General features: G+C 37.2%; 2 protein-coding genes across 4 annotated transcripts; one reads left to right on the forward strand and one right to left on the reverse strand.

The window, feature by feature from the left end:
* Positions 1–6,409: 6,409 nt before the first annotated feature.
* LOC141904713 (Golgi-associated PDZ and coiled-coil motif-containing protein-like) lies at positions 6,410–12,871 on the reverse strand. Of its 2 annotated transcripts, XM_074793363.1 has the most exons (10): positions 12,659–12,871; positions 12,306–12,470; positions 11,044–11,219; positions 10,785–10,953; positions 10,384–10,479; positions 10,137–10,301; positions 9,826–9,920; positions 9,521–9,685; positions 9,037–9,064; positions 7,920–7,984 (listed from the first exon to the last, which is right to left on the reverse strand). In XM_074793363.1, exons 1-9 carry the CDS (start codon positions 12,869–12,871, stop codon positions 9,049–9,051), a joined length of 1,260 nt encoding a protein of 419 aa, XP_074649464.1. In that variant the 3' UTR covers positions 7,920–7,984; positions 9,037–9,048. The 2 variants fall into 2 exon arrangements, with proteins under 2 accessions (XP_074649457.1, XP_074649464.1); XM_074793356.1 differs by lacking the exon at positions 9,037–9,064 and having other exon boundaries at positions 6,410–7,984.
* Positions 12,872–13,092: 221 nt separating this feature from the next.
* Positions 13,093–18,133, forward strand: LOC141903965 (bestrophin-2-like). 2 transcript variants are annotated; one of them, XM_074792387.1, is made up of 13 exons: positions 13,093–13,181; positions 13,673–13,816; positions 13,905–14,015; positions 14,126–14,427; positions 14,520–14,674; positions 14,874–14,951; positions 15,037–15,189; positions 15,272–15,352; positions 15,437–15,588; positions 15,729–15,985; positions 16,071–16,147; positions 16,293–16,331; positions 16,676–18,133. In XM_074792387.1, exons 2-13 carry the CDS (start codon positions 13,749–13,751, stop codon positions 17,066–17,068), a joined length of 1,866 nt encoding a protein of 621 aa, XP_074648488.1. In that variant the 5' UTR covers positions 13,093–13,181; positions 13,673–13,748; the 3' UTR covers positions 17,069–18,133. The 2 variants fall into 2 exon arrangements, with proteins under 2 accessions (XP_074648488.1, XP_074648496.1); XM_074792395.1 differs by lacking the exon at positions 16,293–16,331.

Genomic DNA, 18,133 nt, shown 5'->3' on the forward strand with positions numbered 1-18,133 from the left:
ACATGCCATATCCCTATTCATAAACACACGGCGTGAATGTAACACCATCAAATGAAGATGTATATATCTATGTTATATTTTCGATCAGAATGAAGATCAATTTCAATACTTGTGATTGAATCTTTGATTCGTGGAATTTATGGCTTTTTCCTGTAATATGTTTTCCGCTTCATTTGATATTTTGATATTGCTCTCGTGCAAACACTATGAAAATTTAATCAAAACGAGGGGAGGTCATAAAACAAGTAATACGGTAACATATTTTCCAGTCAATCTAATGTAGAAGGCCTCTTCAATCAGTCTTCACTATATAATTCCAACGGCACTAACCCACCATTTTCTTTTTAAATTGAGTTTAGATTAATTTGAAATACTTTAAGACCAAGTATCTCTCTCTCTCTCTCTCTCTCTCTCTCTCTCTCTCTCTCTCTCTCTCTCTCTCTCTCTCTCTCTCTCTCTCTCTCTCTCTCTCTCTCTCTCTCCCTCCCTCCCTCCCTCCCTCCCTCCCTCCCTCCCTCCCTCCCTCCCTCCCTCCCTCCCTCCCTCCCTCCCTCCCTCCCTCCCTCCCTCCCTTCCCCCCTCTCTCCCTTCCCCCTCTCTCTCTCTCTCCCTTCCCCCTCTCTCTCTCTCTCTCTCTCTCTCTCTCTCTCTCTCTCTCTCTCTCTCTCTCTCTCTCTCTCTCTCTCTCTCTCTCTCTCTCTCTCTCTCTCTCTCTCCGCCTTCGCTACGAAAGCTTTCATCATCTCGTTTAATTCTGTGCGGTAGGCTCATTTTGCGCTACAGTGAACCCACGATTGACGAGACACGCAACGGAGTTTGTTCCAGATTTTCTTCGTTTTTACGGTCACTTTGGTTGTACAATTTCGGTTCGGTTTCTTCTGCCGACGCGATATATTTAATGCTAATTTGTGTTAGTTTGCTCGTTCATTTCAAAACATCCCACAGACCACACCGAATCGACCCCACCTATATACACATATCCACAGCGGTAGCACATTTCGAACGGAGTAGGATTGAACCAAAAAATGTCCGGAAAACCTAGTTGCATTCATTCGGCTTTTACGTCAGAACCCCCTCGATGAGAAGACGTTTATTTCATCGAATTCAAGTTAATATGAAAATTCAATCAGAATAATGACTATAGATAGGAATCCTAGGAAAAGTATATTAAGAAAGGAGAATTTTAACAATTATGCGAATAAAACCTAACGACGAAGCACCTATAATGACAAATGATGATTTCAAAATCGAGGATTTTGCTTGATTATGCGTTTTAAAATTGTACGGGCGGATAAAGATAGATGAAGCCGTATTAATCGCCATCACTTTTAAAATCGTCTGAAAATAATTGTTGCCAGAATGTTCGTGCGAATCATAAAACCGCCGCGTTACAAGCCCTGTGCAATACCAAGAACTGATTCATAATATAACGAATCCCCGTGCAAGTTCATATGAGCTGATATAAATAGAAAAGTCTAATCCTAAAAACATCTTCGACGTTAATTAGCTGAATTTACCTGGTTCAATCGACCGAAGCTCCAGTGCAGAACAATAACATGCAACACCAATCAACCAACCTATACAATTGTTTAACGACACGAGAATAGTGAAGTAAAGAGTACGCATTAATTCTAATGTAGTGAGGATCAGTCACCGTCGTATTTCGCGAACGAGAAAAAATCGAAGTCGATTGATTTTGATATATGCAGTTCGCCAAAGGACAGAAAATCGCATAGGCATGGCCAGAAATATTCAGCGCCTTGAATTTCACGCCAGGTTGCCCTTGGGGTAGGTACCGTTGGAGGCGGTGACTGTGTGTATATCGTATTACTCGCATATCATCGACTCAAACTGCAACTGCCATCGATCTATACCGATCCAAAAATATGCCAGAAATTTTTCCTCCCGTCTTGTCTTACTAACGCTGCCTGGGGCTGATTACACGTGATTTGTTGTACGTGACATCTTTTTTTTTCGCGTGAATATAATGTATGCCTCTATATGTCGTCTTTTTGATACGTGCACGTATCAAGGAATACACAACAGTGTGAGGGCCGACTCTGGGAGACATCACAGAATAACGAGCGTGTATCAGGTCATATATATGTATATATCTAGAAAAGGGTATACCGCAGTACGAGATGTCACGAAATGTTTTATGAATTAAAAATATAGAACGATTAACTTTCCATGTTAAATTTCGATCGAAAATTCATACAATACATTAAACAAAAGGTATTTGTCACACGTACAATCTTTACTTGCGATTTAAGGCATTTTTTCATCGCCTACTATCTCACTCTTCTGTTTGGATCATCTTGTGTAGTACAGTATTTCGAAAGTAACTTTGAGTGGTGTGGTGAATATGATTAATCACAATACAAATATACAAAATGCTACGGTTAGCATCTATCATTTGATGGCTGATATGTAATTATTTGCTTGTAAGATTTGACTCATTTCAGGCTTTTTGAAAATGAGACGATCGCTGATGTAATAATTAGTCAGCATATTCGTGTCGTAATAACGCTTATGGGTTGGTGGTGATTTGGAAGATTGCGATATTGCAACATTATACTATGTTGAAACGATATGCTAAATGATGTAATTACGTTGATATAGTAGACTCCGCCCAAGTCGGATGCGATCAACTCGGATAACAGTTCAACTCGGATGTTTTTTTGAAATATTTTGTGACACTACGAAATGCATAACATCCAACCACTGTTCGGACACAAAGGCGTAACAAATTTCAAAAAGTTCATTTTACATGTTGCCATTTAGATTTCGAATTAGTTGGTCAAAGTCGTCGAGTTCGACATATTCTTTCGTGAGGTTAAGTAGGGTGAAATTTGCCTGTAGTCAAACTCAATGCTGTAACCCCGCGTGTATATCGTATAGAATATCAGCCTCGAGGTGTGTATTGAATTCCTTTGAAGGTGACGTACCCGTAACTGATGTATGTTTTGTGTAACAAAATATAATTACTAACATTCCAAATTAAGTCAATAAAATGGCTTAATTAGAATCATGCAACAAAGGACGACGGCCATCGACATTTTATTCCATGTTCGCTGTGTATTGATTGGAAACTGATGGTAACACACCAGTAACGGTGTATATCGTGCATGTTTTGCGTACGGTACACAATGCATCTTTGATCTTTATAGTTCTTGTAGCGTTTTACAGCAACTATAAAACGCTTGTCAAGAGACTTAAACACGAGCATATCAAACACTTATCCATTCATACATGATAATTTATATATTTACCTGTTGTGTGACGCCGGTGAAGCCGTCGCGTACTGTCGGATATGTATTTCCTGAAGAGGTTCCTCTGCGGTACTGTCCGATGTGGTGTGTGAACTTTTCTTTCAGGTGTGTTTTCGATAGTTGTCGTAGACGGAGGAGTCTGAGTTCTAGATGCCAGCGGTGCTGGTTCCGAAGAAATCGAACCTGTATTTGTACTGTTTGTCGCATTCGTCGAATTCTGACTTATCGTATTATTGTTTGAGGTGATCGTCGAGTTGTCCTTCGGACTAGGAGGTTCTACGTTGTAGAAGAAATTCCGTTTACTGAGACACAAACGAGTCAGGTAAAGCACGAATAATATCAGGCAACTTAGAATCAATGCCCTACTCCTCATGACTGAATTTCGGAGCACATTTAGCGCGAGGTCACTATACATCGATTCCATGAAGCGCTGTCATGGATGTGGCGACAGTGCTGCAGTCTCAAATTCCGCGCCCTCAGTAACAAATAATATTTCGACCCTTTACATCTTAAAGGGGAATTCATCGAAGCATAATGATGGCGCGATACGCGCAAATGATCATTCTGGAAAAGCATTCACGAAGTGTCATCACCATCTACAGGTGGCTGAATTACATCGTACACGTATCCAATCTTGTGAGAAACTATACTTCATGAAAAGCAATTGTCGTGTTCGGGGATTTAATTATTTAATGAGTACATTATTCCTTTTTACTGCCCACACGTAATAACGCATCCTCAATACCAGATGGTGATCAAGTATTCTCCACCACGCGACACGACGAGTGTCTTTTAGCAACTAGAAAAACGTACCACAAACCTTTGCCGTCGCATCTTCGCGTTAACTGTAAAGCCATTAATTGCGTTGAAACGCATTAGTGATGTGAACCGTTTGTTGTCGCTCGAGCTAGTGTGACTTGCATTCTCTACTCGATCTTACACTACCTTAGATTTCTTCATCCCAAACGGCGGTTGCTGGGAGTTTGCACTTCCGCTGCAAAGACTCACCTTTTAACTAATAATATATAACGGTTGTAACTCGGCAAACCGTGATTCGATCAATTTTTCTGCACGTCTAAACCTTCAGTCCCACGTCTGCATACGTCCTTATCGATACGCTGGCATTTCTTTTCATGCAACGATTCCAATTGATCAGAGAGTTTGATCATTTATTTATCCCGAACGTTGCGTCGTAATGGGGTAGTTTAGAATCACACATTCGCTGATAGAGAGAAAGAGAGAGAGAGAGAGAGAGCAGAGAGCTGAGGTAGCGAGCGCATGAGGTAGACGTCAACAGTAACGCCGATTGCATTCAAATCGTTTCAATCGACCAGATGACATCATACGACAGAAAACGAACGTTTTGCAAGGAAAATCGGCGAAACACAAAATTCGAATTTAACTACAACCGTGTTGTTTCCTTCGCGGTCATGGAAAGGGTATAGCTTCGATCGATCGTATTTCTTCGAATGAAAACAACTGAAAATTTGCCTCGAAGCAGCACATTCTCGTCTCATCTCGCATCAAAAACCCGGAGATTTCCACATTATAGATTATCGGGAAACAAGCACCAAAGGGTTTACGGTTTTCTTTAGATCCATTAAACCTTATAGCCAAAGATGTCCTCCAGTGCAATCATTTAATCATCAAAAAGCCACACTCAAAAGACTTGAACCGGAAATTGAATTGTCGAATATTTTTTTTGAAGAAACACCAGCGAATAAACGATCCTGAAACTCGTGAGCGGGAAAATACGAATCAAATAGAGAACAGTGATGGAAGATGAAAAGGAAAAATATTGTGAGATTGTTAATCTAGATATTGTACATATTCATACGTATGTATCCGGAATTCGACACGAGAATATAAAACAGCTAGCAACCGACATATTTACAATGACGTCATCTGGGGGATATTTTCCTATTTTCTGCGAGTCAGACGCGCCAGACAAATCACATTCATCGACTGTTACAACGAACCGAATACCCGCCCACTCTTTCAAAAAGAATTTAAATCAACGGTTGCTTAATCCGCCCATAGGTTTATCGCCGAGATGAAAGTGCCTTAACTAAACCGTGTCTTAAATAACACCTGCGTCGGCGACAACGGAGATCTTTATTCGAGCGCGTTGGCGTTTAATAATTGAAATACAGATATACTTGACGATAAAGAAAAACTCGTATCGAACGGCGGTCTTTTGACGAATGAACACACAAATTGATTGGAAAGTTTGCTTACGCTTTGAGGGTACTAGCATTACTGGCAGCATCTTTTACTATTTAGCACCGGTTTCCAATTAACCGGTCATAGCGGACAGACACGGTGTAGTTAAAAGGGAACCAAGCTGCATCGGTTTTACCAGAGAGGACGAAATCTCGATTAATATCTGATAAGAATTTTTGAACGAGAAGATTTTTATACCGTTATCGCCATCTATCCGGTGAAAATTCAGATGAAGTATTTGCGAACTGGGCATATTTCATATTTTATTTTTTTCAAATCTTTTCTTTTTTCATTCTTTATTGTATAAAACCAATAAAACCAGTCATTACGGAGCAATAAAGATATTTTGAACTTGAATCGAAAAGCGAATATCATCAGAAAGGAAAAATCCGCATCTTTCCATTTTCCTTAATACAAATTCATATTTTGACCATCGAGTGCTGCGTTTTTCAGTCAGGAGCTTGATCGGATAACAATGATTTGACCATAGCCCTAATGATTTGACTGTCTGGAAAAAAGGTTTAAACCCCATTATATACGGATTTTAAAGTTTTAAAATGGAGAAACTATTCAATAAAAAAAAATTATAGTTAAAGACACAAAAACGTGGGGCTTATAACAGGGAAGAACTGGTCAATTGAATAAATTTCTGAGTGGTCGACATTCTCTGGAAATAAAGTTCACGTGGTGTAGAAAGGTGACGTTACTAACGACCAGGATAAACGATTACAGAACGCAGTCCAAGTGATAAGCGAAATGAGCCATCACCAAATAAAATTAAATACATCGTCTACACGCGGCTATTGAATTCAGGTCTATCAACAGAAGGCGATGCATGTGGCAAAAAACGACCAACAACTAGAATAGTATAGAATTGTATTCATAATAAATATATTCTTTAACCAATTACTTCCATCAAGACTTTACTTACATAAATAAACATACATACAATAACTTAGCAGCGTTCTCTACAATAAAAACGTTTCGTCCAGTAAAACAATACGATTTATGAAGTATGGATCATCATCGATCCGAAAGCCATGCGCTGTACCATGGAAGTTCGCGCCATGACGAAACATAAATATGTACGTACCGACAGATAGGAAGAAACCACTAAACACACGACCTCTAATCTAAACACTCCTTTGATCCGTCAGAATATTTACTCCGTGTAATACACTTTTAAAACATTTTTTCTCGAAATCGATTTAATTTCAGTCGTTCAGCCAGGAAGGTCTTATACGCGCCTATGATGTAATACAGTTGTATACATTTTAAAAGCGAGTTGAAATCTTACGAAAGTAAAACCACACGGTTAGTTTTAAGAAAAGGGACACCAATACGAACAAGGAATAAAGATGTGATAAATTCTAACGTTCCACATAAAATATAAGATCCTTTTTTGAATATAATCTTTTAGACTATAATGAAATATATATATCAATATCATGATAAAATAATATTGATAATAATAATAGAAATATTAATACAGTTTAATGAGCGCCAATATTTTAACCAGCAAACCTTTCTAAGAAAAAAATTTTCATTTTTACTCCAAGAAATGTCATAAGATGAGGGGTTCCCCAGGACATGAACACAACAAAAACGATTCTACCGGTATCATATCGCTATTGCTACATTATTCGTGCAACTCTTCGAACTTCAAAAACACGCGAGGAATGCATGAATATTCTTCAAATATACATCATCAAAATATCGATCAATAGATTATACAGTTCGAATAAGGGTTTCAGTTTTAAAAAGAATTTACAAACAGACATTCAATGAAGAAATATATCATCATAGCTTTCAGATATCTTTTTACACTAAAAATTCATGCGAAATTTCTTTTTGCTGATATTTCCGATTTTCCCATGACACACAGCGAGTTCTACTTTTTTTTTCATGGGTATTCAAATGTGTTTATTGCACATGGTAAACGCATGGCGTCATTTATCGGTTAACTTTTTAAAAACCAACTTTTTTGTGTTCATCCCGCATTCGCAGCGGTAACGTGGTGGATATGATATATACAGATATTTAACATCAGAGTTCAACAGTTTCGACCATATGATAAAGAGCGCTTTTCCGTATCCGAAAATCCAATATACGTTATTGTATCCATTAGTATACGATACGCGCATAATATGCATTATTAATATCTTTGTTCGTCATTGTAACTAGTGCTAATATTAGTCGTAGATACGGTAGTATTCCCGTGTATATTTTCAACCCGTTTCGAAAAGTCCACGTCATCGATCGTGACCTGGTTTACACTCGCGGTCGCCGCGGCGGCGTCGTCGTTATCGCATCGGTCGCACAGCAACTCATGCGAATCGACATCGCTACTCTCGGAAAGTTCGATGAGGTTTTTCTTCAGATCAGCAGCGATGACCGGTGGCGGTTCCGGCGATTCTAATAGTTGTTGGCTTTCGTTGAGAGTGGCGTCAGTCGTGGCGCTTGAAACGGGAGATTCATTCGGGGCGAAACTGAAAAAAAAAATGAAAAGACCAGAATGTAAGGACCGGCTGACTAATCTGCCCAGACGACTGGTAAAATTGTGGATACATATTTTTCTCTTGAACGGAAATGCTTCCCTTCCACGAGAACTTGAAAATTTACCGACAATAAAATTTTCTTTCTGCGATTAGTGTCCCCTCCCTCGTCAGGGATTTGAAATTACCACGGCCGTGCCATCGCCGAGTAGACTGGTTGCCTATCCAATACTAGAGACGGGTAATCGGTCTAGTCACTGAGTTTAGAGGCGAATTTATCTTGTCAAATCAGATTTGATTTTCCAAATCATAATTTGCTAGTCACGTGTAATCTAATCAAATAAGATTTGCACAACAGGATGAATTTGACGCCTTATTCCAAACGGCTGACAAGAAAATACTGTCCCACTTTTTAAAATATTATTTCCTATGAATGAGTTTCAGGTTTCTCTTGCAGTTTTGACCGGAGGAGGATGTGTCGATAGCGATTTTTTCCAAAATTCTACCAAAATAGAAAGCTATAGATTGCAGGTATATTTCAAAAGTAGCACACGGCCATAATAGATCATTTTAAGGTCTTATGCTGTAATCCGAAAATATAATGCCACTAAGTAGTGGGATGCTAGAAATCCCCAAAAAACACTGTAACCACCATCATTTACCAAAAAATCTGACCACTACCAGAAAGCCATTAAGATATCATAAAACCTTGAGAGGAGTAGTCAAATAGGATTTCGCAATAAAATATATATACACCCAATCACCATAATTATATGACAATAGATTCCGCCTTTCTCAGTAGCACTGATAAAAATGTTTCAAAGATCAGAAAAATAGCAAATCTATAACATGAATTTCATCTGTGAAAATATATTCATAAAACAAGACAAATGGCAAGCAGACCGGTACGAAGAAGGCGGATCCAACTGTATTTAGAGCCAGAAAATTCCCGAATTGCCCATTTATTTGTTCTATTTTATTAAAGATAAATCCCGTTATTCCATAAATCCCATGTCTTTTTCGAAGAGAGTACATGCATGTTTTACCATGAATGATGATCATTTACGCCAGGACCTGATAAGAAATTGTATTTCCGTATAATGAAAAAGCGCAATGAAACATAATATAATCATTAAAATCAACTGCCTATATATCAGAGCTGAAATGAAAAATTATGGTTGAACTGATAACAGATCTACAAAATTTCCATCCTTATTGAGATTAGATAGCAAACAACTCTTAATACAAGATCGATTTCATCGGGCAGCTTGAAAAATTAAGAGAATATTCTTTAGAATTTTTTTCTATGAGTCACCTCAATTTAAATTGATGTTTTCATTGCATATGGAATAAATTTCCACCAAACTCTTATATATAAAATTCTAATTTTTTCTGCGAATTTTTTATTTTGATGACTCAATAAAATCTTGTCAGTTTTAATACGGATGCATCTACCCATTATTTAACTGTTATCTATACTGCAGTATTTTAACTATCCCTGTTGTAAGTAAATGACAATCCGTTACTTACAAATGCTTGACACGAGTGGCAGCTGAATTCTGTGCTGAGGTATTCTTCACAGGACCATTCTGTGACACTTCAGGACTAACACTACCATTCATCGCTGGACCAGCACTGACACCCTGCTGCTTACCGGGACTAGTTTGCGTCAAATCTTCATCATACATACGATATCTAGAAAAATGCAGACCAAAATATAGAAATCATACAAAATACTAATACATCGATAATATTGTTTTATTCGAGACACCAGTTGTTTCTCAAGCAAGAAATTCCATTATTATCGATAAAAAGAGCAATTTATTTTTTCTAACCTGAATCCTGACTCGTCTTCATATTCAGCGTTTTCATCATCATCACTATCTTCATCTGGAGCCACGAATACAACCTCTAATTGGATTTCCCCTTGCTGCAAATCCAATTTACAACTACATGCTAAATGTCTGTTAATTCATTTATCAAATTAGTAACATTAACAGCGAAATAGTGAATAAATATTATTCAGACTACTTAGAAGAATGCAATGAGTAAATTAAGATTATATTCACCAGGGGGTATCAGGACAAGGGGGCAATTGTTCTAGAATTATCAGGGAGGTATACCAGTCAGTAGCGAAAATGTTTACCTGTTGAGAAAGAATTTGCACGGCCTCGGAATGTTTGACATTGCGAAGGTCAATACCATTTACAGCCAGGATAGCGTCACCAACAAACAGAGCATTACACCTGTAAGCGGGCTGGCCTTCGTGAACTTCAGAAATCAGTATTGGTACTCCGTGCTCTTTACCTCCCTTTAAGACAGAAAAACATTCAGGTGAAATCAAAAGAACTACAAAAATGAATTGAAATTCGAAATATTTGACATGGACATACAGTGATAGACATGCCAAGTCCTTCTTGTGGGTCTTTCATGAGATTTACAGTTCGAATTTCACCGACACCTTGTCTTCGCTTCAAATTATCGAAATTCTAAAAACATACGAACCAATATTAAAGCATATACATTAAAATATCATAGGCTTCACCCTCTCAACAGTCACCAGGGCCACGATGAGGGACTCAACAAATAAATGTTCCATGTGAAGTTGGTTCAAAAATTAGAAATAAACCGTACAGTTGATAAATACATCAATTAGTCAACCGGTAATGGTTTAATTTACACTATAACGCTAGAACCGACCCTAAGCATTTTTGAAAAGGTAGAAAACCATATCTTTCGATCACAAGAAACACTCCTTTAGGAGCGACTTTGGGGTAATAATTACAATACGTACATGACCCGGTGGAAGAGGAAGAGTTTTCTGTTTATGAGGTACACGGCCTCGACATGCCCGAATCACAGTTTTGTGTCTGTGCAAATGGATTTCAGCTTCCAATTGATTCCACAATTTGTCGTGTTCAGCACCTTTCATATCTCTACCCAGCAGCTGTATCTGTTGTATTCTACGAATTGAATCATTCAAAGGTTGTAACCATACATAAAAATTTGAATTACATACGTTGTTTATTGGTTTGATTTTAGAAAAACGTTACCTTCCCGCTAATTCTTTATCTAGATATTTTGCAGCAAGTCTCGCCCCGTAAACCTCGCCTTGCAAAGCAAGTATGTATTGCTTAATCTCCTGATTTTCTTGTCTGAGGTGTTTAACTTCGGCTTCCAGTCGAGCCTGAGACATCGCCTCTGATCTACGTTTTTCCATCTCACCTTCCTTAAAAAGTATTTTGTAGGGTTTGATTATTACAACAAATTCAGCATAAAATTGAAGGTTTATCTTTATCTGCATTCTTCATCTTTTAACAGGGTTCTTACAGATCTGGAAATCCAAAATTCCCTGATAATTCCCCAAGCAATAAACTAAGCCTTGATGCAAATTGCATTTAATTAGAAAATGTAATGTGCTTCTATAGAATTATATTTTCATGGACACTTTAGCCAGAAATCGTTTTAGTGTAAAATATGATCATGGAATTTATTCAGGGACTTATCATAGAAGTATAATTAAAATCCCCATGTCTTGCCCTAAAAACTATTGTAAAGTAATCAAAGGCCAGACTACTATCAGCTATTACATTGTCATTTGATGTTCTCATAATTAAGATTAGGCCTATAATGACCCTACCATAACAATAGAAACAAAATTGCATTTAATTAGAAAATGTAATGTGCTTCTATAGAATTATATTTTCATGGACACTTTAGCCAGAAATCGTTTTAGTGTAAAATATGATCATGGAATTTATTCAGGGACTTATCATAGAAGTATAATTAAAATCCCCATGTCTTGCCCTAAAAACTATTGTAAAGTAATCAAAGGCCAGACTACTATCAGCTATTACATTGTCATTTGATGTTCTCATAATTAAGATTAGGCCTATAATGACCCTACCATAACAATAGAAACAATAGAACATTCAAGAGCTCAGTGTAGTGTTTATTCCGCGATTCCAGCTTTGTGGTGACAAAATATGCCTTAATGCAATTCACAACTTAGAATTAGAAAAGAGAGCCATCTGAAAACACTAAACAGAGCTTCAGAAAATGACCAAGCTACTTTGAAATTCCCTGATTTTAGAGGAAAGAGTCAGAATTCCCTGATTTTCCTTGCAGGGAAAAATAATTCTGAAATTCCCTTATTTCCCTGATCCGTAAGAACCCTGTTTTAAGTAACAGTCACAGGCCCATATCAAATTAAAATCAGACTTGATTTATCGAAAATCAACCAATTCTTACTCCATAAAGCATGACAAAAATGTTTTTTTAGAAAGTAAGAAAAATTTGATATTTTAAAATTTACCAGTCGTTTCTGGATTGTTTCAGAGTCTATATCGTGGCCAGATTTCTGATACAGCTGTAATTGTGCCTGGTGAAGTTGTAAAAGAAGGTTGTGAACTTCTGCTTCTGCCGTCGTCTTCGCAGCTTCAATTTCTGCAAACATTTTGTGTTTCTCTGAATGTTGGGCCTAAAAATATCAGAACAGGAGATAGCCATCAGTTCCCCTTCTCTCCTAAACTATTTTGACTATTAATTTCATATCAGGTCCAAACAATTGGCGGTGAAGGCCTTATGAGATACATCTGAATGAAACATTGCATATAAATGCTGCAGTTTATAGGCCAATTTTAGAAATGTCAACCTAGATGGCGCTACCTCCAATTTGGTGTTGGCATGAAAAATGGTCTGAGCTTTATGGCAAAGTTGGGCGAATGCCGCACTGAGAGCGGTCATTTTCTGGCGCCCTTCGTATGTAATTTCACATTGGTCAGGATCGATTTCTCCCAAGAGCAGATCTAAGTCGACGAAAGCCTTGTCGAATTCTTTTTCTAAAATTTCGAGCCACCGGGACGTCAGCGTAGCAGACATTTTAGAATGTTACGCCGATACTTCAAGTGACAGATGTCAAAATATATCCATTACTAGTGATTACAAAAATACTTTCGTCGTTTGATAAATATGTAACATATTAGAATCATGCTTAAACTTAATGGTTTCATTTGAAAAAAATTTCATGTTTTGAAGGAATTTGCAAATGAAATATTCAAATATCTGTGACGTCTTTTTACGCTACACACCAGGAAGTAAATATCAACACGATGAAAGGACCTACTAAAACAGGGTTTATTATTGTTTTCTGCAATGATTGGCTCTAAGAATAAGATAAGCACCAATGCGGGTAGACATCCTTTTTTATACTTATTTGATACGTTAAAATTTTTGAATCATTTCATTAAGAAACTCGTCATTTGTAAGTTATCTGTCACTTACATGCTGAAGAAAGAAACAAATTAAATCTGAAATATATTTTATTGCCAACAGTGACACAAATGGCTATTGGATAATTTTTTGATGCAGTAAAATACTTGTCTCTCAAAGAGTATTCACGAATGCAAAGGGTATCGTGCTTGAGTAACTCTTTGAACAAACACATCTGTACAGGATGGTATGATTGTAGTAGTGTGTAGGCTAATGAGGTCATTCTATCATCAATCGACAATCAATCTTCTCATGACTATCATGTGCTCTATTTTTGTGCTCTATTTTGTGTAACTCTCCTGTCTCTCTCCCTCTTTTGCTGTATTTACATAGCTAAAAGAGAATCAGATATTGATTATTCTGTCGAGTTTTTTGCAGGAATGAAATGATTAAAACTTTTATTTCTTTCAGTAATACTCCACAAGGTTAGAATCAACTTGTTTGCGGAGAAAGTTTTGCAGCTTCTTCAATGATCTCTCATTAAATCATGACAGTGACCTACACTGCGGAAGTAGCTTCAAGCTACTTTGGATGTTTCCTGAAGCTTTTGGCCAGGTAAGATGTTCTGTTAATGGAAATTTTAGGAATTTTTGAAAAAACTTATTAGGCGTACCTGGTAGTTAATTTCATGTTATATTTCTAGATGGAAAGGCAGTATTTATAAATTACTATGGAAAGATGTACTGGTATTTTTAGTAGCCTATTACTCGTTAAGTTTGCTATATCGGTTTGGTCTAAATGAATATCAAAGAACGTGAGTCAGTTTTAATTCTTTACTCCTACATCATCTTCATCGATTTGACATATAAACTAAATTGATTAAAGATTATATGTATGACGCTGATGTTTTCTTGTTATTTGCAGAGTTTTCGAGCGAATTTCGATGTACTGCGATTATTTCAACAACCTCATTCCAGTCGCATTTGTTCTCGGTTTTTACGTTTCGATCGTTGTGCAAAGATGGTGGGATCAGTATCGCTCGATTCCGTGGCCCGATCGAATGTCGATATTTGTCACCGCTCACTTACACGGCCACGACGACCGAGGACGTCTGATGAGGAGAACGATTCTTCGATATTTGAATCTAGCGTTTGTCATGACATTATCAGCAATCAGTTCACAAATAAAGAAACGATTCCCGACTGATGATCATTTTGTTGAAAGTGGTTAGTTGATGTGTAATTTGTGTTGTTATCACATATCACATACAATTCCACAGTAAACATGACATGAATGAAGTTATTTTCAATTTTTCTAGGTCTTCTTTTACCAGGAGAGTTGAAAATTATTCAGGAAATCAAAACACCGCATAGTAAATATTTTGTGCCTATTGTATGGGCCACGAGTTTAATTACCCGAGCCCGCAAGGAGGGCCGCATTAAAGATGACTTTGCTGTGAAGACATTAGTTGATGTAAGTACATACCGGGGTGCTATCAGAAAAATTACATTGCTGATTTCAATAAGTTGTATTAAAATCAAGATGTGTCCTTTACTTATAGAGCTCGACTATTTCCAATGATTATCATTTAACTGCCAAAAACTGTATCCAATAGGTATTGTAGATAGAAACTATTAAGATTGATGACCTGAGTAACATTTTTCTTTCACAGGAAGTAAATGGATTCCGTGGTTTGTTGGGAGACTTGTACAGCTTCGATTGGATCAGTGTACCGTTAGTTTATACTCAGGTTTGTTATTCATTTGATCTCAGCATTTGGGATATAGGCCTTGGGAAAATACATTTGCCGGTACTCATCACATTTATCATTTTAGGTTGTTACTCTGGCTGTGTATACTTTCTTTCTATCCTGTCTACTGGGAAGGCAGTTCCTCGATAGTGATAAGGGTTACGAGGGTCACAGGATGGACATGTACATTCCTGTATTTACGCTGTTACAATTTTTCTTCTACATGGGCTGGCTTAAGGTTGGAGTCTCTGTAACATGCGTATATATATTCAATACTTCATGCACTAACGTGTGTATAACTAAAACGCTTATTGCTTCAGGTGGCGGAAACTCTTGTAAACCCATTTGGGGAAGATGATGATGACTTTGAAATAAATTGGGTTATTGATCGTAATCTACAGGTAGGGTGACATTTCGGTTATCTACACTTAGCGATGTACTACATGGTTTATTTCACTTATTCATAACTGATGATTTCGTTTCAGATATCATATCTTGTCGTTGACGAAATGCATCAAGAATACCCTGAACTGATAAAAGATGCATACTGGGATGATGTAGACTTTGAATTGCCTTACACAGCAGCTGCTGAACAATTCCAAACAGAGCCATACCTAGGATCTGCTGTTGATATCAGGTAGTGTTTTAGGCATATTGATTGATTTCCTATGATATACAACTGTGCATTTATTTTGGTAAATTTTTACTTCTTCCAAGCCCATATCGGAATTTTAACAGAAGTTTCTAGTTGCTTAAAATAAACTTTTTCTATTTCAGTGTAAGTGGTAAAGATGCAGAGTATGTACCGACGATGGGATCAATCCCTGAAAATGAACTAGAGCACATCACCCTGCGGAATGTCACCAGTGTTGATATACCTATACCTCAGAGATTCCGTAGATTGACTTCGAATGAATCTATTCGCAGTATCGCTTCGTCGAAAGGATCGCCACCGAAAAATGGCAAAATTGAAAGATTACGCCAAGCTCTGAAGCGTTCTACATCGACCGTATCTCGAAATTCTGGTAAAAAAGGTAGATATTTCAGTTCGTGGATCCAGATTTATCATTTCAGCAGATCATATACATGTAATGTCAACAAAATATTCATATTTTCTAGGAAGCCAAACGTCGATTCGAGATGGCTCGAATGCTAGGTCTCCTGGATCTCCAAACCCCAGTAATACTAGAACTGATGTGAGTTTACTTTCTGGTTTTGATGAAAAATTGTCCTTCTAAAACCACTAATCCACATTTTATTCACTTGATTTGAATTAAAAATCGTTCTTAAAATGGGAATGTAGAATGTTTAATGCTTATCATTTGCCCGATAAATTTTCAGGCGTCTTATTGGTCATCGTTTCAACGATTGGAGCGAAATGTAAGGTTCTTCTAGTATGCATGGACGTACATGTGGTTTCTTTGCATGTGTTTTGTGATACATATTTCAAATTCTTTAATCATCTAGCTTTTCTATCCACTGGTTGGCAGCATACTGTTCTTCAAATGACATAATTCGTTTGTTTTATCCTATAGCACCAATGTATGCGTTTATTCACTCTTTATCTTTTCTGTGTGTGTTATTTCCTAGTGGAGGGTTCTCAATGATTCTAGGACATTCAGTTTCACTTGAAGTATTTGATGACTGAATCTTGGGGTGAAAACCCATGTTTTTCTATGCAACCTGTCATCGTGTTATATCTAATCCACAACATTTCATTGCAGGATGATATATTTCAAATGGAGATTTCAAGTCACGAGGCGACTCCTTCAAGCTCAAAAGCTCGACTTAACTTCGGCAGATCTATCAGTGGTGCACAAATTAAAGATTCAGCCCAGCCAGTGAGCAAATTGCCTAAATCTCCTATTTTTGACCGTTCACTATTCAAAACTGCCAGAGAACCATCTGCAAACAAAGATATTGACAAGAACCAAACACAAGAAATGTCGTTGTTAACAGACACGGAATATGCAGAAAGTTCAAGCGGTAGTAATACTGGCACATTGAAAGCTGGGGATATTGATGATCTGAACATTACAGCTGAACAGACATTTAATGAACATACAATGCCTCAGGATAGGGATGAATCTACCGCAAGTTTAATAGCAAAAGCATAGGTGTCTTTTATTGCCTTCCGATTTTTGTTTAACAAAATTGTGCCAAATACTCTTTAATTTAACAAAAAACGGATTCATCATGTTTACAACCAAGCTCAGAGTATTTATTTGAAAATCGTGTGCTATGCAATTACACTTACCCTCCATGTCAGCTTTGCATTTACCCATGTATTTTTGGTTCCATTATTCTTGCGGAAAGTTTATTTTGGCCTTGTCACAAATAAAACATGCGTTTCTATAATTGATTTTTTAACCTGGTTGCTAATTACACCTTACCGGTTATCACTGAACCGGATTTATATTCAGCTTTGTTGTAACCATCAGTTGATTTTTTTGTTGTCAAGTGTTTTGAAATTTTGTTACCTCTGAACCCCAGTCCCTAGATTTAAACCGTTGTGTGATCGATGGTCATAAGTAAACTTTTTTAGACAATGTATGTATTTTAACATTCATTTAACCGAGAATAGGAAGATACACATTTTATCAGTTCATAGCTAGGTTGTAAGGTATAAATTTATCGTAGATATTTCAATATATGTATAAACAGCATAATGATAGATTATGCCAGCGATTATATATAATGTAGGCCTACTGTTACATACTTTCGGTGCATCAGGTAGCGTTCGACATTGCACATATATCTGCTAACTCACATATACACGTACGGATTATTTTTGCTACAAATTGTACTGTACATATATGTTTTATGTCTATAGTTTTAAAAATCTAATAACCGGTATTATACTGAACATTGATTCTACCTCGAATATCGAAGTCAGTTGTGAATGATTACTAATAATGTTGATGCCACGTATGGCCAGTCAATGTGAGATGCTTGTTTAAGTAACGGTATGCATAATATTTGTTGACTGATAGGCGTACTTGTATAATCACGTCCCCCCTCATGTCCGATGTTCGCAAGGCGTATGCGAAACTTTAGATTTATTATCGTTTTCGCGTTTAACTGTTTTGTCAGTATTTTTCTGCCCTATTATCAAAGCGAGAGTAAAACTCATATAAAGTCAGCTGTGGTAAAAACATACATCTACAATGAAAAATGTATAT

This window comes from Tubulanus polymorphus, chromosome 1, assembly GCF_964204645.1.
Source record: "Tubulanus polymorphus chromosome 1, tnTubPoly1.2, whole genome shotgun sequence".
NCBI lineage: Eukaryota > Metazoa > Nemertea > Palaeonemertea > Tubulaniformes > Tubulanidae > Tubulanus > Tubulanus polymorphus.

Bases quoted from the DNA above. Each gene is read 5' to 3' on its own strand.
- LOC141904713 (XM_074793356.1), bottom strand. From the start codon at position 12,871: ATGTCTGCTACGCTGACGTCCCGGTGGCTCGAAATTTTAGAAAAAGAA. The intron at 10,954-11,043 runs GTAACGTTTTTC...TTCAATTCGTAG, and splicing joins GATAAAGAATTAGCGGGAAG to AATACAACAGATACAGCTGC. The intron at 7,985-9,520 runs GTAAGTAACGGA...TTTTTTTTTCAG, and splicing joins GCCACTCGTGTCAAGCATTT to TTTCGCCCCGAATGAATCTC.
- LOC141903965 (XM_074792387.1), top strand. From the start codon at position 13,749: ATGACAGTGACCTACACTGCGGAAGTAGCTTCAAGCTACTTTGGATGT. The intron at 13,817-13,904 runs GTAAGATGTTCT...TTATATTTCTAG, and splicing joins TTCCTGAAGCTTTTGGCCAG to ATGGAAAGGCAGTATTTATA. The intron at 15,190-15,271 runs GTTGGAGTCTCT...TTATTGCTTCAG, and splicing joins TCTACATGGGCTGGCTTAAG to GTGGCGGAAACTCTTGTAAA.